The sequence below is a fragment of the Suncus etruscus genome, chromosome 20, assembly GCF_024139225.1.
Source record: "Suncus etruscus isolate mSunEtr1 chromosome 20, mSunEtr1.pri.cur, whole genome shotgun sequence".
Taxonomy (NCBI): domain Eukaryota; kingdom Metazoa; phylum Chordata; class Mammalia; order Eulipotyphla; family Soricidae; genus Suncus; species Suncus etruscus.
This window is the reverse complement of record NC_064867.1, coordinates 36,554,573-36,580,805: the sequence shown is the minus strand read 5'-3', so window position 1 is coordinate 36,580,805 and position 26,233 is coordinate 36,554,573. Positions and strand designations below refer to the sequence as shown.

Sequence of the window (26,233 nt, the reverse complement as noted above, 5' to 3'; positions counted from 1 at the left end):
GCCGCAGTCTGTCTTTGATCAGCCACATGCAAGGCAACCACCATATTGGTGCGCCACCGCTCTGGCCCTCTCATTTCCTTTTCTTGAGTTTTATTTATGGTATTTAGCTTTTTATTCTACTTCGTTTGCTAGCTGTTGACAAGCCTTTCTCATTTTAGAATCCCAAGTACTAACCAGACCTATGCTTTACACAGTGGAAAAAGACTGGGTGTTGAAAGGAGTGACCTCAGCCTTGGTTTCCTGTCTTTTCCAGGTCTTTGATAGTCGTCCTGTTCTGCATGTATGTTTGAAGGTGAGAGTTTTATTTCTCCTGATGATCTTGAGGCTTCAGTTGAGATGCATTGCTCAACACCTCCAATCTGCATACCTTTTTCCCATAACTTCCGGCTCCCTCCAGATTTTTTTTTCTTTTTCTTTTTTCTTCTTCTTCTTCTTCTTCTTTTTTTTATAAAGTTAAACCACCTGGATAGGCAGTGCTCTGCTCTTCTGGGCAAGCTTCCAGAGAAAGGTCCCTGTGTGGTCATTTTGGTCATTATCTCTGTTTCCTTCCTCCTGCAGTATGGCCGTCTGTTTGCGGAAGTCTTCCTGAAGCAGTGCATGCCGCTACTAGACTTCAGCTTTAGAAAGCATCGGGTAAGTTTTGAACAAGAGCGAAGACGTGGCTCTCTACAGATGCCTTGGAAGATAAGTCCGTGACTTATCTTGACACCTTGACTAGGCTCAGGCAGTGCCATTGCTCTTGTGTGGGACCCCATGCTACTGAGTACCTCAGGTCCATTTCACTCATTCGAGCCTCACATAGGACTATTCCTGGGTCGGGACCATTTGGGATGCCAGGAATCGAACCGAGGTCCGTCCTGGGTCGACCATGTGCAAGGCAAATGCCTTACTGCGCTGCTATCTCTCCTGCCCCAATATGAGCTGGTATGGGATGTTGGGGATTGAACCTGGGTTAGCCATATGCAAAACAAGTGTCCTTTCTGTACCATCCCAGTCCCTCAAGAATAATCTGTAAAATTTGTTTGTGTCATAAACTCTGCTGTTATAATCTGGAGATTTTTATTTATTAGCCATTGTGCTCTAGGGCTTACAATGAAATTAGTACAAAAAAGGTTCAATTTTTGAATTCTTTATGTTTTGGGGTCACACCTGGCAGTGCTCAGGATACTCAGGGATCCCTCCTCTGGAGGGATTCAGGGGATATTTGTGGTACCAGGGCTTGAACCTGGGTCAGCTGCATGCAAGGCAAGAAGTGCCCTGCCCTGCCTACAAGAGATATTTTGTTTTTTGTTTTGGGGCCACACCTGGTGGCGCTCAGGGGTTACTCTTGGCTCTGTGCTCAAAAATCACTCCTGGCACATTCGGGAGACCATATGGGATACCTGGATTCGAGCTAACGTCAATCCTGGGTTGGCCGCTTGCAAGGCAAATGCCCTATTGCTGTGCTATCTCTCCGGCCCTAAGAGATGATTTTTTTAAATATATTACTTAGCAAGTTGAACTAATCAAAACTCAACAGAACTGGAGAGAGTACATGTGGGATAAGGTGCTTACCTTACAGGCCGATTCTGATTCAGTCCGACCACTGCATGGTGCCTTGAGCACCACCTGGGGAATCACTCATGAGCACAGCACCAGGTATTTCCTAAGAGAGGCCCAAAAACCGCAACTAAAACAAGCCAACTCAGGGCCCGGAGAAATGGCACAGCGGCGTTTGCCTTGCAAGCAGCCGATCCTGGACTTAAGTTGGTTGGTTCGAATCCCAGTGTCCCATATGGTCCCCCGTGCCTGCCAGGAGCTATTTCTGAGCAGACAGCCAGGAGTAACCTCTGAGCACTGCCGGGTGTGGCCCAAAAATCAAAAAAGAAAAAACAAGCCAACTCTGACCTATTTGGAAGCTTGTACTGCTTCTACTATTTGAGGGTCAAATAAGGATTATTGTTATTATTATTATTATTATTGATAAATGCTGGAACAATTGAAGAGTTCATCCTCTTTGGTGTTTGTTTGGTGGATTTTTGCTGTTTTTTTTTTTGTTGTTTTTTTTTGCCACTCCTGGTGGTGCTCAGGGAACCCCAGTGATCAGCTCAGGGTAGCCTTTATGCAAGGCAAATGCCCTACCCACTGTACTGTCACTCTGGCCCCGAAGCTCATCCTCTTTGGAGCCATTGATTACAAGGATATCTTGTATCTAAAATGAAAGGAGAGGGCTGGAGAGATAGATAGCATAGCAGGTAAGGGTTTTGCCTTGCATACAACCAACCAGGGTTTGATCCCCGGCATACTTATGGTTCCCTGAGCACTCCCAAGTGTGGCCCAAAAATAAAATAAAAGGGAAAAAATAAATAAGAATATGCTTAAGGTAATTACGTATTTTTCTGGTTATAGGAAGATGTCCTAAGCTTATTGGAGACCTTCCAGCTGAGCACTAGGCAGCTTCATCACCTCTGTGGACATTCCAAGGTAAGAAGAGAAATTTAGCAGCTTATCTTGCACCTGTTGCAGCTTAGAGATCCAAGGGCTCTGCTCCTTTTCACTTTTTCTGTTTTTTTGTTTTGTTCAAGGGTTGGTTATTCCTGGCTCTGTTAGCCCCCCAGTCCACCACTCTTAAATTTTTTTTTGGTTTTTGGCTCTTGGGTCACACCCGGCAGCACTCAGGGGTTACTCCTGGCTCTTTGTTGTTGGAACATTTTAGCCTGAAAGGAGTTAGTTATCCACTTGATGCCCATTACTGTTGAGCAGTACTCACTTCCTCTCTGATGGAATACAGAATCATTTCGTTGGTGATCCTTCTTTCATCCAATCTGTGGTTACTTGGTTCCACTCATAGAAGATAACCAACCAATTTTTAGCATTCTCTTTGCTAAATAGGGATTTTCTTTGTTGTTGAATAATTGACGAATATAGTGGGTAAATTAGTAGCTGGTTGGTTACAGGCTATGAAGAACAACATATTGGGTTGTTGCTCTGTGTTGTTGCCTTATTCCTTGTAGAACAACAGCCATTCTCGAGAACTCTGCCAATGGTTTGATGCAACTGGCTCTGGTCTTTGCTGACTTGGCTTATGCTCATGGTGTTGAAGGGTCAGAGGATCAGACCTGTATCTATATGGGATCCATTAAACCAGATGATCTGGGAATTGATTGCATTTGTTTCTATGCAGATTCACCAGGACACAAAACTCACCAAAGAGGTGCCATTCCTCAAGAAGACCCTGGAGCTGTTGGTCTGTAGAGTGAAGGCCATGCTCGTGTTCAACAATTGCAGAGAAGCTTTCTGGCTGGGCAATCTCAAAAATCGGGATTTGCAGGTGAGCAGAGGACCATGTCAATGGGTCTTGCTCTCTTCTCAGTGAATGGCATTGGAACTTAACCTGAGGTAGCTTGTCTACACTTAACCTGCTTCATGGGAGGCTTAGACCATGTTAGTAGTACATTACTCTGGGTCCCAACTGATAGGCTGTGTGTCCCTCAGTCCAAATTGTGACAGCCCTAAAGCTTTATTATGATTCCTCAGATTATTCTCTGGTTCATTTTTAATAATTTAACTTTTTATTTAGCTAAAATCTCTTACTTATATGAGACAGTTTTGGAACCGCTAACTTTTTTTATAGTTCTGACTTTGGGCTCACACCTTGCTGCACTCAGGAGTTACTCCTGGCTCTGAACTCAGAAATCGCTCCTGGCAGGACTGGGGGCCATATGGGATGCCGGGATTTGGAACACCATCTTTCTTGGGTCAGCTGCATACAAGGCAAATGCCCTCCTACTGTGGTATATCTTGGGCCCCTGAAAACATTCTTTATATGAGTCCTCATTAACACAGAATTTCTGGTTTCTTTATTTTACATATGAAAATCATTGCATCTCTGAGAAGCTTGTTTTTACATTAATCTCACAGTATTGACACTGTCCATATGAAAGTCAAAAATCAGAAAGATCCGGGCCCGGACAGATAGCACAGCGGCGTTTGCCTTGCAAGCGGCCGTTCTAGGACCAAAGGTGGTTGGTTCGAATCCCTGTGTCCCATATGGTCCCCCGTGCCTGCCAGGAGCTATTTCTGAGCAGACAGCCAGGAGTAACTCCTGAGCAATGCCGGGTGTGACCCAAAAACCAAAAAAAAAAAACAAAACAGAAAGATCCAAAAGCCATTCAGCAAAAATGTATTATTAGGTTGCCACACCTGTCGATGTCCCAGTTCTGTACTACTCCGGAATCACTCCTGGTAGAGCTCAGGAGACCAGATGCTATTCCAGCAATCGAACCCAGGTCATGCAAGTCAGGCACCTTCTCCACTCCAGCCCCTTTAGAGCCTTTTTAAAAAGCAGCTAAGGAGCCAGAACAATAGCACAGTGGTAGGGTGTTTGACTTGCATGCAGCCAACACAGGACAGACAGTAGTTCAAATCCTGACATCCCATATGGTCCCCTGAGCCTACCAGGAGCTACTTCAGAGCGCAAGGTAATGCGTAACCCCTGAGCGCCATCGAGCGGGACCCCGAAACAAAACAAAAAAAGCAGCAAACAGTGTCACGGAAGAAATATGGCCATATATATAGCCTGGTATGTTACCGGAATATATAAAGATGGGCTTGGGAGAAGAGCAGACAGTACAGAAGGTAGGGCACTTGCTGATCCAGGTTTGGTCTCCTGCATCTGAAGGGTTTTCCTGAACCCACCAGTAGTGTTCTCTGAGTATAGAACCCAGTCATTCCTGAGCACTAGCAGATGTACCTTCTCTCTCCCCAGACCAAAAGAAAAATGACATGGGTCAGGTAGGGCATTTGCCTTGCATGCAGTCAGCCCAGGTTCAATCCCCAGCACCCCATATAGTCACCTGAGCTCACCAGATGTGGCCCCAAAAGAAAACAAACAAAAAAGATGGACATTTATAAAGCTGTATGTTGTATTGGCCACAGTCTCCTCGAGTCAGGGCTAGTTGTGCCTTCTCTAGAGAAAAGCTGTATCACTGGATGATGTCCCTGTCGGACTTTGAGTGCCTTTCCTGTAGCTAAGCTTTTCTTCCTGGAGACCCCAGGTATAGTCATTGCGACTCACTGTTTGTCTTGCTTTATTTAGGGTGAAGAGATTCTATCTCAAGTTTCCCAGAGCACAGCAGAGGAGAGTGAGGAGGATGCATCATCCCAAATCTCCAAGAGCAAAACTGCAGAGGTACCTGCCAACATGCCCTTCAACATTGAAGTGTTACTGCTTGTACTCTGTTGGTTACTTCTCTTGTAGTTTTTGGTTTTGGTTTCAGCTTTGTCTTATTTTGTTTTGCTTTGTTTTGTGGGCCACGCCCAGTGATGCACAGGGTTATTCCTGGCTCTGCGCTCAGGAATCGTTCCTGGCCTGGGGGACCATATGGGACACCTGGGGATTGAACCTGGTGGGACTGATGGGACAACAGGGCACAATGGGACAACATCCCATTCAGGGTGTTGAGTATCAAACTCACCCTACTCTGTCTATTATTTCTTTAGTCCCTTGTTAATTATTCAGTGGCTCAAGTTCAAAGATGTGTTTTAAGTATCAATTACTTTATTTAAAGGCTATGTATCAATTAATTGTCATAGTTTGTCATAATATATTTGTTTCTAGGTGTGAGCAAAATTATTATAAAGAAGGAAAATAGGGTCGGAGAGATAGCACAGCAGTAGGGTGTTTGTCTTGCATGCAGAAGGACAGTGGTTCGAATCCTGGTATCCCATATGGTTTCCCAAGCCTGCCGGGAGGCGATTTCTGAGCATAGAGCCAGGAGGAACCCTCTGAGCACTGCTGGGTGTGACCCAAAAACCAAAAGCAAAAAAAGAAAGAAAATAGGATGGGAGGGGAGAAGGAAAATAAAAGAAAGGAGTTAGTAACAAGAAAATTAGAAAATTACTGTATCTCAGGGCCAGAGAGATAGCATGGAGGTAGGGCGTTTGCCTTGCATGCAGAAGGACAGTGGTTCGAATCCCTGCATTCTATAGCCCATATGGTCCCCTGAGCCTGCCAGGAGCGATGTCTGAGCAGAGAGCCAGAGTAACCCCTGAGCACTGCCAGGTGTGACCTGAAAACCAAAAGAGAAATGAAAAGAAAATTACCATATCTCGCAATGAGGTCATTAAGTCATTGTCAGAATGTTTAAGTTCTTACTGCTAGTTGATTATTCTCTTACTTTTTTTTTGCTTCTTATTCTGTTGATTGTTGGCTTTTTGTTTTGTTTTTGAAGGGTGCTCACTGTGGCACATAGGAGTTACTCCTGGCTTTGTGCTCAGAAATCACTCCTGGCAGATTCAGGGCCATTTTGGATGCAAGGGATCCAACCCTGGTTGGTGACATGCAAAGCAAATGCTCTACCCACTGTGCTATTGCTCCAGCTCCTAATGTTGTTTCTGAACACTAGGTGGCTTCAAATACACATTGGTGGCCCAGAAAAATAGCATGGAGGTAGAGCATTTGCCTTGCATGCAGAAGAATGGTGGTTCGAATCCAGGCATCCCATAGGGTCCCCTAATCCTGCCAGGAGTAACCCCTGACTGATGCTGAGTGTGACCCAAAAAAAAACAAATAAAAAAGAACTTTCTTGTGCATGTCCAAATGTGCTATGTAGTAATTTTGCTCCAAAACAAATTTATATGACTCAACTGTTGTTTTTTTTAAAGCAGTTTATTGATTGATAGGTTGGTTTTTTGGGACTCACCTGGTGATACTCAGGGGTTACTTCTGGCTATGTGTTCAGAAATCACTCCTGGGGCCCAGAGAGATAGCATGGAGGCAGGGCATTTGTCTTGCATGCAGAAGGATGGTGGTTCGAATCCCGGCATCCCATATGGACCCCTGAGCTGCCAGGAGTGATTTCTGAGCATAGAGCCAGGAGTAACCTCTGCGCGCTGCCAGATTTGACCCAAAAAAAAAAAAAAAAAGTCCCTCCTGGCTTGGGGGACCATATAGGGCGCCAGGGGATTGTCCTAAGTTAACGTGTGCAAGGCAAACACCCTACTGCTTGTGCCACTGCTCCAGCCCCCCTTTTTTGAGTCTTTAAAGAAAAATTTATGTTGGGCCTGAGAGGTGGCACATGCATGTAGGCATTTGCTTGCACAGAGCCAACTCTGGTTAGCCTTCGGTTCCCACCAGGAGTGATTCCTGAGCACTGGGCTAGGAGTTAAGCTGTAAGCACAGCTGACTGTGTTTTCAAAACCAATGATTGTTTTTACCCCTTAGGATGATGAAGATGATGAAGCGAGTGCCGAAGAAAAAGAGCCAAGTAGTGATGACAGTGACGATGACTGATTAGACACACACACCCACGAACACAACATGGAGGCCTCCTAGTACCTACCCTTGGGATGGTGAAGGTGATGAGGAAAGTGCCAGAGAAGAGAAACCAAGTAGGGATGACAGCGACAACTCTTGATTTAATAGACACTCTCTCTCTCACTCAGTCTCACTCACACACTCTTACTGTCACTCAGTCCTCCCAGTCCCTTTCAGTGCGAGTTCATAGCCTGTGTCCTTGTGTTCGCTGCTACTAACTGTCCTTCCCTTTTCGAAGGAAGCATCTTATTTTGGTGTTACTGAGGGTTTGTATTAAATCATGTAAAGTGCTGCGTACTTCTCCCTTTCTTAGGAGAAATGACTTATACTGTCCTTATCGTGGGGTATCATTTCGATTTAAGTGAGTTTCTTAAGTCATAGTGAAATGCAACTGACCCTGGCCCAGATTCCGTTTTGGCTTTCCGTCAGTGCACCTTGACCAGTCAGCATTCTTGGACCTGTAAGCTAATTGCTAGTTTTGAAATTCTGCTTTCTTTCTTCTTCTTTTTTTTTTTTTTTGGTTTTTGGGCCACACCCGTTTGACGCTCAGGGGTTACTCCTGGCTATGAGCTCAGAAATCGCCCCTGGCTTGGGGAAACCATATGGGACGCCGGGGGATCGAACCTCGGTCCGTCCTACGCTAGCGCTTGTAAGGCAGACACCTTACCTCTAGCGCCACCTTCCCGGCCCCATGCTTTCTTTCTTCTAAAATTTAGATTTGTGCTGTACTAGTTTCACAAATAAATCATTTGAAGCTCTAGCTACTTCTTGTTGTTTTATTTTTCCCTCCAAATTGCCTCATTATTCTAGTTTTAAATGACATTGATTTGTGATATTTGTGATTTATGCAAAGAAATTAAGAGACTGGTGCTCATACATAAGTTCTGCTATAAAAGGTCTATTTAGGGCCAGAGAAATAGCATGGAGGTAAGGCCTTTGCCTTGCATGCAGAAGGTTGGTGGTTCAAATTCCGGCATCTCATGTGCTCCCCGAGCCTGCCAGGAGCGATTTCTGAGCGTAGAGCCAGGAATGACCCCCGAGCGCTGCTGGGTGTGACCCAAAAACCAAAAAAAGGGGGGGGGCTTGCCTCGCAAGAGCCTGGCCTGGTTTTGATCCCAGGCATGCCATATGGTCCCAGACCCCATCGGGAGTAAGTATGGACCACCCCCCCCCACACACACATACCTCTCATTATTTTTTGTTTGGGGCCCACACCCTTTTGTTTTGGGGCTATTCCTGCTTCTCATCAGTTGTGGGAGTGTGTTGTTCTTGGAGGTGCCAAGGGACCATTAGTACTAGGGATCAAAACTCGGGGCTGGACAATACATACTGCACTTGGTTTGCATGCAGCCAGTCCAGTTCCAAGCTCTGGTGCCAAAGCTCACTGCCAGGTACGCATGACAGACAAAGAAAGGTTTTTCCAGAGGTCGAGTTTAATAGGGAAAAGACAAAGTAGAGAAGCCACAAGTCTTACAGCCAACCCCTTGGCCGGGAGAGAGAGAGAGAGAGAGAGTTGAGGATAAGAGAAAGTGGGGGGGGAGGGCAGTCAGAGAGGACCAGAGGAAAGGGAAAGGCAGGAAGAATAACAGGACAAGAAAAATAGTCCAGCCAACCATTTTTCCAGTACTTGGGCAGCCAGCTTTCAGGAGTTTTAGGAGTTACTCCTGGCTCTGCACTCAGAATCTCTCCAGGCTCGGGGGAACATCAGCAGGTGTGCCCCCCCAAAAAAAAGAAAAAAAAGAAAAACTGGCAGGACAGAATAGTGATTCCAAACGCCTTCTGACATTCCCTGGTTGGTGCTTGATGAAGCACAGTGGCTAAGACTAAGAAAATAGTCCGAGGACTCAGTGGATAGCACAGTGGGAGGGAGGGAAGGAAAAAAGGAAGGAGGGGGAGGGAAGGAGGAGGACTGAAGCAAGGAAGAAAAGGAAGGAGGGAGAAAGGAAAATTAGGCCAGGGTTGTACATTAAATGCCAGGCGTGAATTTCAACTAACTGTGGATAAGGGGGCGCCCGATAAGATGTGGCTCACTGACCCCAAGGTTCTGCTCTAGAAGTTCCCACCCACCTCTAGAGGAGAAAGCCTCAGCTGTCTAAGTTCTAGTGGCCCCCAGTAGGGGACCTCTGTTTCTCTGGCCAACACTGCATCCAAGGCCCCACCCCTTGCAGGCTGGAGGGAGGACAGCTGGAAGGACCTTCCCCTTGCATGTCCCTAGCCTGGACTGATTCCTGACACCCCAGATAGTCTCCCAAGCACCAAGCCGGGCAATGTGTAATTCCCCAAAATGAAAACTTGTAGGCCCTTCTATTCTCCACCTGGGACTCTGCCATAGAGGAGGCAGTACCAATGCAGTTGACATCCAGGAGAACTGACCAGGGGCTAGTTCAGGAGGCTTAATCCAGCCTGGGCCCAACTCTGCTGCCACAAGCCCCAAATAGCCACTGTCCCCAGGGCTGTATCTTTTCTCCATGGGTGCCTGGCAACTGCCTTTGTGACCCGGGGTGGGGGCAAAGGAGCTGGGTGGGGTGGTCCCAGGCCGACTCCTACCTCCACTTTACCGGCTGCAGTGGGCCTGCAGGAACGCTGGTTCCTGTCTGGTGTGCTCTCTTCCCACTCTGACTTTTTTTGTTTTTGTTTTTGGGCCACACCCGGTAACGCTCAGGGGTTACTCCTGGCTATGCGCTCAGAAGTTGCTCCTGGCTTCGGGTACCATATGGGACACCGGGGGATCAAACCACGGTCCGTCCAAGGCTAGCGCAGTCAAGGCAGGCACCTTACCTTTAGCGCCACTGCCCGGCCCCCCACTCTGACTTTCATCCATATTTCTTATCTAATCTACATGTCAGACAAACTCACTTCAAAAAGCTGCGAGTATTACCTTGCATAAGACCCAGAGACTGGTGCCAGAGTAATGGATAGTATGGTGGGCAGGGCACTTGCCTCACGATTAGTCTGCCAGGGTTCTATCCCTGGTGTCCCATAGGGGCCCCTATCCTGCCAGGAGTGATCCCTACATAGAGCCAGCATTAAGCCCAGAGCACCACCAAGTGTGACCCCAAAAGAAAGAAATGACAAAAAGAAAGGACCCAGAGCCTAAAAATAAGGGGGATTGGAGAGATATAGCACAAGGGTGATATTACTAAACTTGCGTTGCAGACAACCGGGTCGTCCCTGTGCAAGAAAAACCCTTTGTCCTATCCTCTCTGGCTCCCAAAATGAAGATTTTTAGGGCCAGAAAGACTTAAACAGGTACTGAACAGGTGGCAGACGCGTGCTCTGAGCTGGAGGGGAAAGAGCTCACCCTACATCCCTCTGTCAGTCAACCTCTTCAGGGGCTGACTTGTGTTGTGTATGGAAACAGCCGCTCTTTTCTTACTGACTAGTTTTTCCTTTAATAATTGTTGTGTATTTGTTGTAATACTGTTTTTGCCTGTCATCCCACCTGGATCTCCCAGGTGGGGGTGATTAAGGAAAGAAATAAATAGCTTGTTGAGGAGGCATAGGGGGTTCTTTTGCCAGAACTGAGGGTTTGTTCGGCTTGCTTTACAGAGCTGGCTGCAACTAACAAAACACTCTCTTTGTTGAACCTTTGGTCCCCTAAATTCTCTGACTGGAGTGGTTTATTTGTGGGGGATTTGTTGCTGGGGTCTCATCTAAGAGGAGGACAGAGGAATTTAACATCAGCAAGGGGTTAGACCTCCCCTCACAATAATTGTAGACAATATTGTCTACTAAAAACGGGGGAATTATTGTGTATTTCCACAAGCCTGACTGTCTGTGAGCTGTTTACCTGCCATTTCACATCAGAACCGTGGGCTGGATGGGGTGGTAGAAGCGTGCTCCAAGCTGGAGGGGAAAGACCTCATCCTCCATCCCTTCAATCAACCTCTTCAGGGGCTGACTTGCAACACAGCAGTTTGAGTTGAAAAGAGAATTGAGTGCAAATTTATTAGTTAATTAAAAAGCAGTAAGGGCCTTGACCAGGGTGGCACAGGTTACTATTAAAACTAATTTCAATTCGGTTAAATTAAAATAAAAAATATTCCAGATGGAGAAGTTCTTGCTCAGCCCTGGAAGAAAAAAAAAAACAGTGGTCCTTCACAGGCTCAAAGGTTAAGCTCGCCTCTTGGCTCAGAAATCCCCTGGCAGGCTGGGGGACCCTATGAGATGCTGATTCGAACTACAGTCCATTCTGGATGGTGTACTTGCAAGGCAAACGCCCTTCTTCCATGGCAAGGGGTTCGGAACCTTAAGGGGTGCTGGGAACCACCTTTACTTCTGGCCAGCTGCTTGTGATGCAAATGACCTCCCGCTGTGCTATCTCTGGGCCCCTGATCTTTTCTATTCATCACACCTGGCAGTGCTTAGGGGGTGCTTTCCAGGGCAGGGATGGATGACTCTGGGATCCAAACTGCCTCGAGTTAAACCCAGCTGGAGCTAGCAGCACAAGCTAGTCAAGACTCCCCAGACCCAAGGGGCTTTTTTTTCTATTAAAAATTGTTCTTGGAAAACCAGGGGGAGAGCTGGCGGCAGGCGTTTCCCTTGCATGCAGAAGGACGGTGTTTGAATCCCGGCATCTCATAGGTTCACCCCAAACCCCCCCCCCCAGAAGGCCAGGGGCGATTTGTGCACAGAGACCAGGTGGAACCCCTGAGCGTCCCCAGGCCTGGCCCAATAGGGAATTGCCGCGTACTTATCCCGTTGGTCCAGTGGGCTATGGGGCTCATGCACTAGGCTGCTGGCAAGGCGTCGGTTCAAGGCTGGTTCTCAGGCCAAGTCTGGGGCTGGGACCAAGGCTGGTTCTCGGGCCATGGCTGGTGTTGGGGCCAAGTCTAGGGCTGGGTCCAAGTCTGGGGCTGGGATCAAGGCTGGTTCTCAGGCCACGGCTTGTGTTAGGGCCAAGGCTGGGGCTGGGGCCAAGGCTGGTTCTTAGGCCAGGCTGGTGGTGGGTCAAGCCTGGGGCTGGGGCCAAGTCTGCTGCTGGGGCCAAGGGTGATTTTCAGGCCAAGGCTGGTGTTGTGTCCAAGTCTGGGGCTGGGGCCAAGTCTGGAGCTGAGGACAAGGCTGGTTCTGGGCGATGGCTAGTGTTGGGGCCAAGTCTGGGGCTGGGACCAAGGGTGTTTCTCGGGCCATGGCTGGTGTTGGGACCAAGTCGGGAGAGGGAGAGGGAGAGAGTTAGTTGAGGATAAGAGAAAATGGGGGTGGGGGGGAGTCAGAGATCACCAGAGGAAAGAGAAAGGCAGGAAGAACAACAGGGCAACAAAAATAGTCCAGCCAACCATATTTGCAGTACTCTGGCAGCCAGCTTTCAGTAGTTTTAGGGGTTACTCCTGGCTCTGCACTCAGAATTACTCCAGACTCGGGGGACCATCAATCAGCAGGTGTGTCCCAAAAACCAAAAAGAAAGAAAAAGAAAAACTGGCAGGACAGAATAGTGATTCAAAACAGCTTCTGAGAATCCCTGGTTGGTGCTTGATAAAGCACCTTGGCTAAGACTAAGAAAATATTCCGAGGACTCAGAGTGGATAGCACAGTGGGAGGGAGGGAAGGAGGAGGACGGAAGCAGGGAAGAAAAGGAAGGAGGGAGAAAGGAAAATCAGGCCAGGGTGGTACATAAAATGCCAGGCCTGAATGTCAACTAACTGTGGATAAGGAGGCGCCCGATAAGATGTGGCTCACTGACCCCAAGGTTCTGCTCTAGAAGTTCCCACCCACCTCTAGAGGAGAAAGCCTCAGCTGTCTAAGTTCTAGTGGCCCCCAGTAGGGGACCTCTGTTTCTCTGGTCAACACTGCATCCAAGGCCCCACCCCTTGCAGGCTGGAGGGAGGACAGCTGGAAGGACCATCCCCTTGCATGTCCCTAGCCTGGATTGATTCCTGACACCCCAGATAGTCTCCCAAGCACCGAGCCAGGCAATGTGTAATTCCCCAAAATCAAAACTTGTAGGCCTCTTTATTCTCCACCTGGGACTCTGCCACAGGGGAGGCAGTACCAATGCAGTTGACATCCAGGGGAACTGACCAGGGGCTAGTTCAGGAGGCTTAATCCACCCTGGGCCCAAGTCTGCTGCCACAAGCCCCAAATAGCCACTGTCCCCAGGGCTGTATCTTTTCTCCTTGGGTGCCTGGCAACTGCCTTTGTGACCCGGGGTGGGGGCAAAGGAGCTGAGTGGGGTGGTCCCATGCTGACTCCCACCTCCATTTTACCGGCTGCACTGGGCTTGCAGGAACGCTGGTTCCTGTCCAGGGTGCTCCCTTCCCACTCTGACTTTCATCCATATTTCTGATCTAATCTACATGTCAGACAAACCCACTTCAAAGAGCTGCGAGTATTACCTTGCATAAGACCCAGAGACTGGTGCCAGAATAATGGATAGTATGGTGGGCAGGGCACTTGCCTCACGATTAGTCTGCCAGGGTTCTATCCCTGGTGTCCATAGGGGCCCCTAGCCTGCCAGGAGTGATCCCTACATAGAGCCAGCATTAAGCCCAGAGCACCACCAAGTGTGACCCCAAAAGAAAGGACCCAGAGCCTAAAAATGAGGGGGATGTACAGATATAGCACAAGGGTGATATTACTAAACTTGCGTTGCAGACAACCGGGTCGTCCCTGTGAAGAAAAACCCTCTGGACTATCCTCTCTGGCTCCCAAAATGAAGATTTTTAAGGGCCAGAAAGACTACACATTGAGCAAGATTCTTGCTTTTTACACTGCCATCCCAAGTAAAATCAAAGACATTCTGCCTAAATGTTTGAATAAAAATCAAGATCCTCTAGTACTTAGTACTTTTTGTCCAATACAAAAAAACTCAACATTTTAATGGCAGTACCTTAAACAGGTACTGAACAGGGTGGCAGACGCTAGCTCTGAGCTGGAGGGGAAAGAGCTCATTCTACATCCCTCTATCAGTCAACCTCTTCAGGGGCTGACTTGTGTTGTGTATGGAAACAGACGCTCTTTTCTTATTGACTAGTTTTTCCTTTAATAATTGTTGTGTGTATTTGTTGTAATACTGTATTTGCCTGTCATCCCGCCTGGATCTCCCAGGTGGGGGTGATTAAGGAAAGAAAGAAATAGCTTGTTGAGGAGGCATAGGGGGTTCTTTTGCCAGAACTGACGGCTTCTTTGGCTTGCTTTTTGGAGCTGGCTGCAGACAACCGGGTCGTCCCTGTGCAAGAAAAACCCTCTGGACTATCCTCTCTGGCTCCCAACATGGAGATTTTTAAGGGCCATGAGCAAGATTCTTGCTTTTTACACTGCCATCCCAAGTATAATCCACAGCACCCTAGAGAGTCTCTTGAGTCCATTTATTTGCCTTGTATGCAGCCGATCCAGGATGGACTGTGGTTTGAATCCTGGCATCCCATATGGCCCCCCTCAGTGATTTCAGAGTGCAGAGCCAGGAGGAACCCCTGAGCACTGCCAGGTGTGACCCAACAATCATTTTTATCCATTATCCACTCAATCAGCTTATTCCATAAAATAAAATCAAACACATTCTGCCTAAATGTTTGAATAAAAATCAAGATCCTCTAGTACTTAGCACTTTTTGTCCAAAACAAAAAAACTCAACATTTTAATGGCAGTACCTTAAACAGGTACTGAACAGAGTGGCAGATGTGAGCTCCAAGAGCTGGAGGGGAAAGAGCTCATCCTACATCCCTCTCAGTCAACCTCTTCAGGGGCTGACTTGTGTTGTGTATGGAAACAGCCGCTCTTTTCTTATTGACTAGTTTTTTAATAATTGTGTATTTGTTGTAATACTGTTTTTGCCTGTCATCCCACCTGGATCTCCCAGGTGGGGGAGATTAAGTAAAGAAATAAATAGCTTGTTGAGGAGGCATAGGGGGTTCTTTTGCCAGAACTGAGGGCTTGTTTGGCTTGCTTTTTGGAGCTGGCTGCAACTAACAAAAGACTCTCTTTGTTGAACCTTTGGTCCCCTAAATTCTCTGGAGTGGTTTATTTGTGGGGGATTTGTTGCTGGGGTCTCCTCTAAGAGGACGACAGGAATTTAACATCAGGAAGGGGTTTGACCTCCCCTCACAATAATTGTAGACAATATTGTTTACTAAAAACAAAGGGGGAATAGTTGTGTATTTCCACAAGCCTTACTGTCTGCGAGCTGTTTTCCTGCCATTTCACATCAGAACCATGGTCTGGATGGGGTGGCAGGCCTGTGCTCCGAGCTGGAGGGGAAAGACCTCATCCTCCATCCCTTCAATCAACCTCTTCAGGGGCTGATTTGCAACACAGCAGTTTGAGTTGAAAAGAGAAAATCAGTAGCCAAGTGTGGAATTGAGTGCAAGTTTATTAGTTAATTAAAAAGCAGTAGGGGCCTTGACCAGGGTGGCACAAGATTACTATTAAAACTAATTTCAATTCGGTTAACTTAAAATAAAAAATATTCCAGATGGAGAAGTTCTTGCTCAGCCCTGGAAGAAAAAAAAACCAAACAAACAGCGGTCTGTCACAGGGTCACAGGTTATGCTTGCCTCTTGGCTCAGAAATCCCCTGGCAGGCTGGGGAACCATATGGGATGTTGATTCGAACTACAGTCCATTCTGGATGGTCTGCTTGCAAGGCAAACACCCTGCCTCCATAGCACGGGGGACCCTTAAGGGGTGCAGGGAACCACCTTTGGTTCTGGTCATCTGCTTGTGATGCAAATGTCCTCCCACTGGGCCCCTGATCTTTTATATTCATCCCCCTGGCAGTGCTTAGGGGGTGCTTCCCAGTGCTGGGATGGGTGGCTCTGGAATTCAAACTGCCTTGAGTTAAAACCAGCTGGAGCTTGCAGCACAAGGTAGTCAAGACTCCCCAGACCCAAGGAGCTTTTTCTCCTATTAAAAATTGTTCTCGGAAACCAGGGAGAGAGCGGGCGGCAGGCCTTTGCCTTGCATGCAGAAGGATGGTGTTTGAATCCCGGTATCTCATAGGTTCCCCCCCCCCCACCCCACTCCAGAAGGCCAGGGGCGTTTTGTGCGGAGAGACCAGGTGGAACCCTTGAGCTTCCCCAGGTGTAGCCCAATAGGGAATTGCCCCGTACTTATCCCGTTGGTCCAGTGAGCTACCGGGCTCATGCACTAGGCTGCTAGCAAGGTCTGGGTCAAAGCTGGTTCTCAGGTCAAGGCTGGGGCTGGGGCCGGGGCCAAGGTTGGTTCTAGGGCTAAAGCTGGTGCTGGGGCCAAGTCTAGAGCTGGGTCCAAATCTGGGGCTGGGACCAAGGCTGGTTCTCGGGCCACGGCTTGTGTTAGGGCCAAGGCTGGTTCTTGGGCCAGGCTGGTGGTGGGTCAAGTCTGGGGCTGGGGCCAAGTCTGCTGCTGGGGCCAAGGCGGATTCTCAGGCCACGGCTGGTGTTGGGTCCAAGTTTGGGGCTGGGGCCAAGTCTGGATCTGAGGACAAGGCAGGTTCTCGGGCCATGGCTGGCGTTGGGGCCAAGTCTGGGGCTGGGACAAAGGATGGTTTTTGGACCACAGCTGGTGTTGGGGCAAAGTGTGGGGCTGGGTCCAAGTTTGGAGCTGGGTCCAAGGCTGGTTCTTGAGCTAAGTGTGGTGCGGGGGCCAAGTCTGCAGCTGGGGCACAGGCTGGTTATCTGGCCATGGCTGGTGTTGGGGCCAAGTCTGGGGCTGGGATCATGGCTGGTGCTGGACCAAGGCTGTTTCTAGTGTCGTGGCTGGTGTTGGCACCAAGGGTGTTTCTCCGGCCACGGCTGGTGTTGGGACCAAGTCAGGAGAGGGAGAGGGAGAGTTAGTTGAGGATAAGAGAAAGTGGGGGGGGGGGGCAGTCAGAGAGCACCAGAGGAAAGAGAAAGGCAGGAAGAACAACTGGGTAACAAAAATAGTCCAGCCAACGATTTTTGCAGTACTCTGGCAGCCAGCTTTTAGGAGTTTTAGGAGTTACTCCTGGCTCTGCACTCAGAATCACTCCAGGCTTGGGGGACCATCAGCAGGTGTGTCCCAAAAACCAAAAAGAAATAAAGAAAAACAGGCAGGACAGAATAGTGATTCCCAACAGCTTCTGAGATTCCCTGGTTGGTATTTGATAAAGCACCATGGCTAAGACTAAAATAGTCCGAGGACTCAGAGTGGATAGCACAGTGGGAGGGAGGGAAGGAGGAGGACGGAATCAGGGAAGAAAAGGAGGGAGAAAGGAAAATCAGGCCAGGTTGTACATAAAATGCCAGGCCTGAATTCCAACTAACTGTGGATAAGAGGGCGCCTGATAAGAGGTGGCTCACTGACCCCAAGGTTCTGCTCTAGGAGTTCCCACCTCCAGAGGACAAAGCCTCAGCTGTCTAAATTCTATTGCCCCCCAGTAGGGACCTCTGTTTCTCTGGCCAACACTGCATCCAAGGCCCCACCCCTTGCAGGCTGGAGGGAGGACAGCTGGAAGGACCTTCCCCTTGCATGTCCTTAGCCTGGATTGATTCCTGACACCCCAGATAGTTTCCCAAGCACCGAGCCAGTCAATGTGTAATTCCCCAAAATGAAAACTTGTAGGCCCCTCTATTCTGCACCTGGGACTATGCCATAGGGGAGGCAGTACCAATGCAGTTGACATCCAGGAGAACTGACCAGGGGCTAGTTCAGGAGGCTTAATCCACCCTGGGTCCAACTCTGCTGCCACAAGCCCCAAAGTAGCCACTGTCCCCAGGGCTGTATCTTTTCTCCATGGGTGCCTGGCAACTGCCTCTGTGACCTGGGGTGGGGGCAAAGGAGCTGGGTGGGGTGGTCCCAGGCTGACTCCCACCTCCACCTTACCGGCTGCAGTGGGCCTGCAGGAACGTTGGTTCCTGTCCGGGTGTGCTTCCTTCCCACTCTGACTTTCATCCATATTTCTTTTTTTTTTTTTTTTTGATTTTTGGGCCACACCCGGCAGTGCTCAGGGGTTACTCCTGGCTGTCTGCTCAGAAATAGCTCCTGGCAGGCACGGGGGACCCTATGGGACACCGGGATTCGAACCAACCACCTTTGGTCCTGGATCGGCTGCTTGCAAGGCAAACGCCGCTGTGCTATCTCTCCGGGCCCTCATCCATATTTCTTATCTAATTCACATGTCAGACAAACCCACTTCAAAGATCTGTATTACCTTGCATAAGACCCAGAGACTGGTGCCAGAGTAATGGATAGTATGGTGGGCAGGGCAGTTGCCTCACGATTAGTCTGCCAGGATTCTATCCGTGGTGTCCCATAGGGTGCCCCTATCCTGCCAGGAGTGATCCCTACATAGAGCTAGCATTAAGCCCAGAGCACCACCAAGTGTGACCCCAAAAGAAAGGGACAAAAAGAAAGGACCCAGAGCCTAAAAATAAGGGGGATGCAGAGATATAGCACAAGGGTGATATTACTAAACTTGCAATGCAGACAACCGGGTCGTCCCTGTGCAAGAAAAACCCTCTGGACTATCCTCTCTGGCTCCCAAAATGAAGATTTTTAAGGGCCAGAAAGACTACACATTGAGCAAGATTCTTGCTTTTTACACTGCCATCCCAAGTATAATCCACAGCACCCTAGATAGTCTCTTGAGTACATTTATTTGCCTTGTATGCAGCCGATCCAGGATGGACTGTGGTTTGAATCCTGGCATCCCATATGGCCCCCCTCAGTGATTTCAGAGTGCAGAGCCAGGAGGAACCCCTGAGCACTGCCAGGTGTGACCCAACAATCATTTTTATCCATTATAAACTCAATCAGCTTATTCCATAAAAAAAAAAAATCAATCACAATCTGCCTAAATGTTTGAATAAAAATCAAGATCCTCTAGTACTTAGCACTTTTTGTCCAAAACAAAAAAACTCAACATTTTAATGGCAGTACCTTAAACAGGTATTGAACAGGGTGGCAGATGCGAGCTCCAAGAGCTGGAGGGGAAAGAGCTCATCCTACATCCCTCTCAGTCAACCTCTTCAGGGGCTGACTTGTGTTGTGTATGGAAACAGCCGCTCTTTTCTTATTGACTAGTTTTTTAATAATTGTGTATTTGTTGTAATACTGTTTTTGCCTGTCATCCCACCTGGATCTCCCAGGTGGGGGTGATTAAGGAAAGAAATAAATAGCTTGTTGAGGAGGCATAGGGGGTTCTTTTGCCAGAACTGAGGGCTTGTTCAGCTTGCTTTTTGGAGCTGGCTGCAACTAACAAAAGACTCTCTTTGTTGAACCTTTGGTCCCCTAAATTCTCTGACTGGAGTGGTTTATTTGTGGGGGATTTGTTGCTGGGGTCTCCTCTAAGAGGAGGACAGAGGAACTTAACATCATCAGCAAGGGGTTCAACCTCCCCCCACAATAATTGTAGACAATATTGTTTACTAAAAACGAACGGGGAAATTGTTGTGTATTTCCACAAGCCTGACTGTCTGCGAGCTGTTTACCTGTCCTTTCACATCAGAACCGTGGTCTGGATGGGGTGGCAGGCCTGTGCTCCGAGCTGGAGGGGAAAGACCTCATCCTCCATCCCTTCAATAAACCTCTTCAGGGGCTGACTTGCAACACAGCAGTTTGAGTTGAAAAGAGAATTGAGTTCAACTTTATTAGTTAATTAAAAAGCAGTAGGGGCCTTGACCAGGGTGGCACAAGGTTACTATTAAGGCTAATTTCAATTCGGTTAAATTAAAATAAAAAATATTCCAGATGGAGAAGTTCTTGCTCAGCCCTGGAAGGAAAAAAAAAACCAAACAGCGGTCTGTCACAGGCTCACAGGTTATGCTTGCCTCTTGGCTCAGAAATCCCCTGGCAGGCTGGGGGACCCTATGGGATGCTGATTCAAACTACAGTCCATTCTGGATGGTCGGGCGAGGCTTGGGTCAAGGCTGGTTCTCAGGCCAAGTCTGGGAATGAGACCAAGGCTAGTTCTTGGGCCTGGCTGGTGTTGGGGCCAAGGCTGGGGCTAAGGCTGGTTCTCGGGCTAAAGCTGGTGCTGGGGCCAAGTCTGGGGCTGGGGCCAAGGCTGGTGTTGGGGCAAAGTCTGGGGCTCTGACCAAGTCTGGGGCTGGGGCCTAGGCTGGTTCTTGGGCTAAGGCTGGTGCTGGGGCCAAGTCTGGGGCTGGGTCCAAGGTTGGTTCTCGAGCCACGGCTGGTGTTGGGGCCAAGTCTGGGGCTGGGACCAAGGCTGGTGTTGGGACCAAGTGATGGGCTTGGGACAAAGTCTGGGGCTGGGACCAAGGCTGGTTCTCTATCCACGGCTGGTTTTGGGGCCAAGTCTTGGACTTGGACCAAGGGTGGTTCCCTGATCACAGCTGGTGTTGAGGCCAAGTCTGGGCCTGGGGCGAAGCCTGGTTCTCGGGCCAGAGCTGGTGCTAAGGCCAAGTCTTGGGCTGGGAATAAGGCTGGTTCTTGGGCCATGGCTGGTTTTGGGGCTAAATCTGGGGCTGAGGCCCATCTGAGGCTGGGGAGAAAGATGGGTCTCGGGCCAAGGCTGGTGCTGGGGCCAAGTCTGGGGCTGGGTTCAACACTAGTTCTTGGGCTACGGCTGGTGATGGGGCCAAGTCTGGGGCTAGGGCCAAGGATGGTTCTTGGGCCAGGCTGGTTCTTGGGCCAGGCTGGTGGTGGGTCAAGTCTGGGGCTGGGTCCAAGGCTGATTCTCAGGCCACGGCTGGTGTTGGGTCCAAGTCTGGGGCTGGGGCCAAGTCTGGGGCTAGGGCCAAGGCTGGTTCTCGGACCACGGCTGGGGTTGGGTCCAAGTCTGGGGCTGGAACCAAGGCTGGTTCTAAGCCATGGCTGGTGTTTGGACCAAGTCTGGGACAGGGACCAAGGCTGGTGTTGGGGCCAAGTCTGGGGATGGGGCCAAAGCTGGTGTTGGGACCAAGTGATGGGCTGGAACAAAGTCTGGGGCTGGGACCAAGGCTGGTTCTCAAACCACAGCTGGTGTTGAGACCAAGTCTGGGCCTGGGGCGAAGCCTGGTTCTAGGGCCAGGGCTGGTGCTAAGGCCAAGTCTGGGGCTGGGTCCAAGTCTGGTTCTTGGGCCATGGCTGGTGTTGGGGCCAAGTCTGGGGCTGGGTCCAAGTGTGGTTCTTGGGCCATGGCTGGTGTTGGGGCCAAGTCTGGGGCTGGGGCCAAGGCTGGTTCTTGGGCTATGGTTGGTGCTGGGGCTGAAAAGGGAAATCAGCCTCCCCTCCCCCCCCCCTCCCCGCCACCAACCTTGGCGGGTGTCCCGCCCCTTAAGGAAGTCGTCACTACCTTGGCTCCACCCTTAAGGAAGTCGTCACTACCTTGGCTCCGCCCTTAAGGAAGCCGTCACTGCCTCGGCCCCACCTCTATCCCTACCTCACCAATGATTCGTGTTATCCTAGCGGAAGTCCAGCCCTCAAGGACTCTCCTTCCCCTCCCACTTCCCATCTTATATAAGGGGGTGACTAGGGACCCATGCGGTCTTTGGTTTCTGGTCCTATTCTGGATATCCATATTACCTGGCCATTCCGAATGGTCAGTATTAAACCACTTTTCAAAGCATTTGCTGGAACTCATCAGCCTCTTCATTTCTCTGCTCCGGGTAGCTAGATTAGGACGTCCGAATCTTTCAGGGCCAAGTCTGGGGCTGGGGCCAAGGCTGGTTCTTGGGCTACGGTTGGTGCTGGGGCCAAGTCTGGGGCTGGGTCAAGGATGGTTCTTGGGCCAGGCTAGTGGTCGGTCAAGTCTGGGGCTGGGACCAAGGCTGGGTGTTGGGCCATGGCTGGTGTTGGAGCCAAATCTGGGGCTGAGGCCAAATCTGGGTCTGGGGACAAAGATGGGTCTCAGTCTAAGGCTGGTGCTGGGGCGAAGTCTGGGGCTAGGGCCAAGGATGGTCCTTTGGCCAGGTTGGTGGTGGGTCAAGCCTGGGGCTAGGTCTAAGTCTGTTGTTTTGGCCAAGGCTGATTCTCAGGCCACTGCTGGTGTTGGGTCCAAGTCTGGAGCTGGGTCCAAGGATGGTTTTTGGACCACAACTGGTGTTGGGGCAAAGTGTGGGGCTGGGGCCAAGTCTGGAGTTGGGTCCAAGGCTGGTTCTTGAGCAAAGTGTGGTGCGGGGGCCAAGTCTGCAGCTGGGGCACAGGCTGGTTATCTGGCCATGGCTGGTGTTGGGGCCAAGTCTGGGGCTGGGACCAAGGGTGTTTCTCGGGCCACGGCTGGTGTTGGGACCAAGTCGGGAGAGGGAGAGAGTTAGTTGAGGATAAGAGAAAGTGGGGGGGGGGGGCAGTCAGAGAGCACCAGAGGAAAGAGAAAGGCAGGAAGAACAACAGGGCAACAAAAATAGTCCAGCCAGCATTCAGGAGTTTTAGGGGTTACTCCTGGCTCTGCACTCAGAATCACTCCAGGCTCGGGGGACCATCAGCAGGTGTGTCCCAAAAAGAAAGAAAAAGAAAAACTGGCAGGACTGAATAGTGATTCCAAACAGCTTCTGAGATTCCCTGGTTGGTGCTTGATAAAGCACCATGGCTAAGACTAAGAAAATAGTCCTAGGACTCAGAGTGGATAGCACAGTGGGAGGGAGGGAAGGAAGAAAGCAACAAGGGAGGGAGGGATGGAGGAGGACGGAAGCAGGGAAGAAAAGGAAGGAGGGAGAAAGGAAAATCAGGCCAGGGTTGACATAAAATGCCAGGCCTGAATTTCAAGTGGCTCACTGACCCCAAGGTTCTGCTCTAGAAGTTCCCACCCACCTCTAGAGGACAAAGCCTCAGCTGTCTTAAGTTCTAGTGGCCCCCAGTAGGGGACCTCTGTTTCTCTGGTCAACACTGCATCCAAGGCCCCACCCCTTGCAGGCTGGAGGGAGGACAGCTGGAAGGACCTTCCCCTTGCATGTCCCTAGCCTGGATTGATTTCCTGACACCCCAGATAGTCTCCCAAGCACCGAGCCAGGCAATGTGTAATTCCCCAAAATCAAAACTTGTAGGCGCCTGTATTCTCCACCTGGGACTCTGCCATAGGGGAGGCAGTACCAATGCAGTTGACATCCAGGGGAACTGACCACGGGCTAGTTCAGGAGGCTTAATCCACCCTGGGCCCAACTCTGCTGCCACAAGCCCCAAATAGCCACTGTCCCCAGGGCTGTATCTTTTCTCCATGAGTGCCTGGCAACTGCCTTTGTGACCCGGGGTGGGGGCAAAGGAGCTGGGTGGGGTGATCCCAGGCTGACTCCCACCTCCACTTTACAGGCTGCAGTGGGCTTGCAGGAACGCTGGTTCCTGTCTGGTGTGCTCCCTTCCCACTCTGACTTTCATCCATATTTCTTATCTAATTCACATGTCAGACAAACCCACTTCAAAGAGCTGCAAGTATTACCTTGCATAAGACCCAGAGACTGGTGCCAGAGTAATGGATAGCATGGTGGGCAGGGCACTTGCCTCAGGATTAGTCTGCCAGGGTTCTATCCCTGCTGTCCCATAGGGTGCCCCAATCCTGCCAGGAGTGATCCTTACATAGAGCCAGCATTAAGCCCAGAGCACCACCAAGTGTGAACCCAAAAGAAAGAACCCAGAGCCTAAAAATAAGGGGGATGGAGAGATATAGCACAAGGGTGATATTACTAAACTTGCGTTGCAGACAACTGGGTCGTCCCTGTGCAAGAAAAACCCTCTGGACTATCCTCTCTGGCTCCCAAAATGAAGATTTTTAAGGGCCAGAAAGACTACACATTGAGCAAGATTCTTGCTTTTTACACTGCCATCCCAAGTATAATCCACAGCACCCTAGATAGTCTCTTGAGTACATTTATTTACCTTGCAAGCAGCCGATCCAGGATGGACTGTGGTTTGAATCCTGGCATCCCATATGGCCCCCCTCAGTGATTTCAGAGTGCAGAGCCAGGAGGAACCCCTGAGCACTGCCAGGTGTGACCCAACAATCATTTTTATTCATTATCCACTCAATCAGCTTGTTCCATAAAATAAAATCAAACACATTCTGCCTAAATGTTTGAATAAAAATCAAGATCCTCTAGTACTTAGCACTTTTTGTCCAAAACAAAAAAACTCAACATTTTCATGGCAGTACCTTAAACAGGTACTGAACTGGGTGGCAGAGGCGAGCTCTGAGCTGGAGGGGAAAGAGCTCATCCTACATCCCTCTGTCAGTCAACCTCTTCAGGGGCTGACTTGTGTTGTGTATGGAAACAGCCGCTCTTTTCTTATTGACTAGTTTTTTAATAATTGTTGTGTATTTGTTGTAATACTGTTTTTGCCTGTCATCCCACCTGGATCTCCCAGGTGGGGGTGATTAAGGAAAGAAATAAATAGCTTGTTGAGGAGGCATAGGGGGTTCTTTTCCCAGAACTGAGGGCTTGTTTGGCTTGCTGTTTGGAGCTGGCTGCAACTAACAAAAGACTCTCTTTGTTGAACCTTTGGTCCCCTAAGTTCTCTGACTGGAGTGGTTTATTTGTGGGGGATTTGTTGCTGGGGTCTCCTCTAAGAGGAGGACAGGAATTTAACATCAGCAAGGGGTTTGACCTCCCCTCACAATAATTGTAGACAATATTGTTTACTAAAAACAAAGGGGGAATAGTTGTGTATTTCCACAAGCCTTACTGTCTGCGAGCTGTTTTCCTGCCATTTCACATCAGAACCATGGTCTGGATGGGGTGGCAGGCCTGTGCTCCGAGCTGGAGGGGAAAGACCTCATCCTCCATCCCTTCAATCAACCTCTTCAGGGGCTGACTTGCAACACAGCAGTTTGAGTTGAAAAGAGAAAGTAGCCAAGTGTGGAATTGAGTGCAACTTTATTAGTTCATTAAAAAGCAGTAAGGACCTTGACCAGGGTGGCACAAGGTTACTATTAAAACTAATTTCAATTCGGTTAAATTAAAATAAAAAATATTCCAGGCTCTGAACTCAGAATTAATTGCTCCAGGCTCGGGGGACCATCAGCATGTGTGTCCCAAAAACCAAAAAATAAAGAAAAACTGGCAGGATAGAATAGTGATGCCAGGGCCCGGAGATATAGCACAGTGGCGTTTGCCTTGCAAGCAGCCAATCCAGGACCAAAGGTGGTTGGTTCGAATCCCGGTGTCCCATATGGTCCCCCGTGCCTACAAGGAGCTATTTCTGAGCAGACAGCCAGGAGTAACCCCTGAGCACCGCCGGGTGTGGCCCAAAAAGCAAAAAAAAAAAGAATAGTGATGCCAAACAGCTTCTGAGATTTCCTGGTTGGTGCTTAGCACCATGGCTAAGACTAAGAAAATAGTCCAAGGACTCAGAGTGGATAGCACAGTGGGAGGGAGGAAAGGAAGACAGGATGGGAGGACAGAGGGAGGGAGGAGCATGGAAGCAAGGAAGAAAAGAAAGGAGGGAGCAAGGAAAATCAGGCCAGGGTTGTACATAAAATGCCAGGCCTGAATTTCAACTGTGGATAAGGGGGCGCCAGATAAGATGTGGCTCACTGACCCCAAGGTTCTACTCTAGAAGTTCCCACCCACCTCTAGAGGACAAAGCCTCAGCTGTCTAAGTTCTAGTGGCCCCCAGTAGGGGACCTCTGTTTCTCTGGCCAACACTGCATCCAAGGCCCCACCCCTTGCAGGCTGGAGGGAGGACAGCTGGAAGGACCTTCCCCTTGCATGTCCCTAGCCTGGATTGATTCCTGACACCCCAGCAGTTTGAGTTGAAAAGAGAAAATCAGTAGCCAAGTGTGGAATTGAGTGCAACATTATTAGTTAATTAAAAAGCAGTAGGGGCCTTGACCAGGGTAGCACAAGGTTATATTAAAACTAATTTCAATTAGGTTTAATTAAAATAAAAAATATTCCAGATGGAGAAGTTCTTGCTCAGCCCTGGAAGGAAAAAAAACCAAACAGCGGTCTGTCACAGGCTCACAGGTTATGCTTGCCTTTTGGCTCAGAAATACCCTGGCAGGCTGGGGGACCCTATGGGATGCTGATTCGAACTACAGTCCATTCTGGATGGTCTGCTTGCAAGGCAAACGCCCTGCCTCCATGGCACGGGGGACCCTTAAGGGTGGTGTGGGGAACCACCTTTGGTT

At 49.4% G+C, this 26,233-nt stretch overlaps 1 protein-coding gene across 1 annotated transcript in view; it reads left to right on the top strand.

Moving 5' to 3' along the window:
• The window catches only part of FANCD2 (FA complementation group D2), a 1,230,368-nt gene that overhangs the window by 261,343 nt on the left and 942,792 nt on the right, over positions 1–26,233 (top strand). Inside the window, exons 40-43 of the mRNA XM_049766247.1 lie at positions 254–292; positions 559–633; positions 2,389–2,463; positions 3,164–3,310. Of these exons, the coding sequence (XP_049622204.1) occupies positions 254–292; positions 559–633; positions 2,389–2,463; positions 3,164–3,310 (336 nt within the window). The remainder of the gene's footprint in view (positions 1–253; positions 293–558; positions 634–2,388; positions 2,464–3,163; positions 3,311–26,233) is intronic.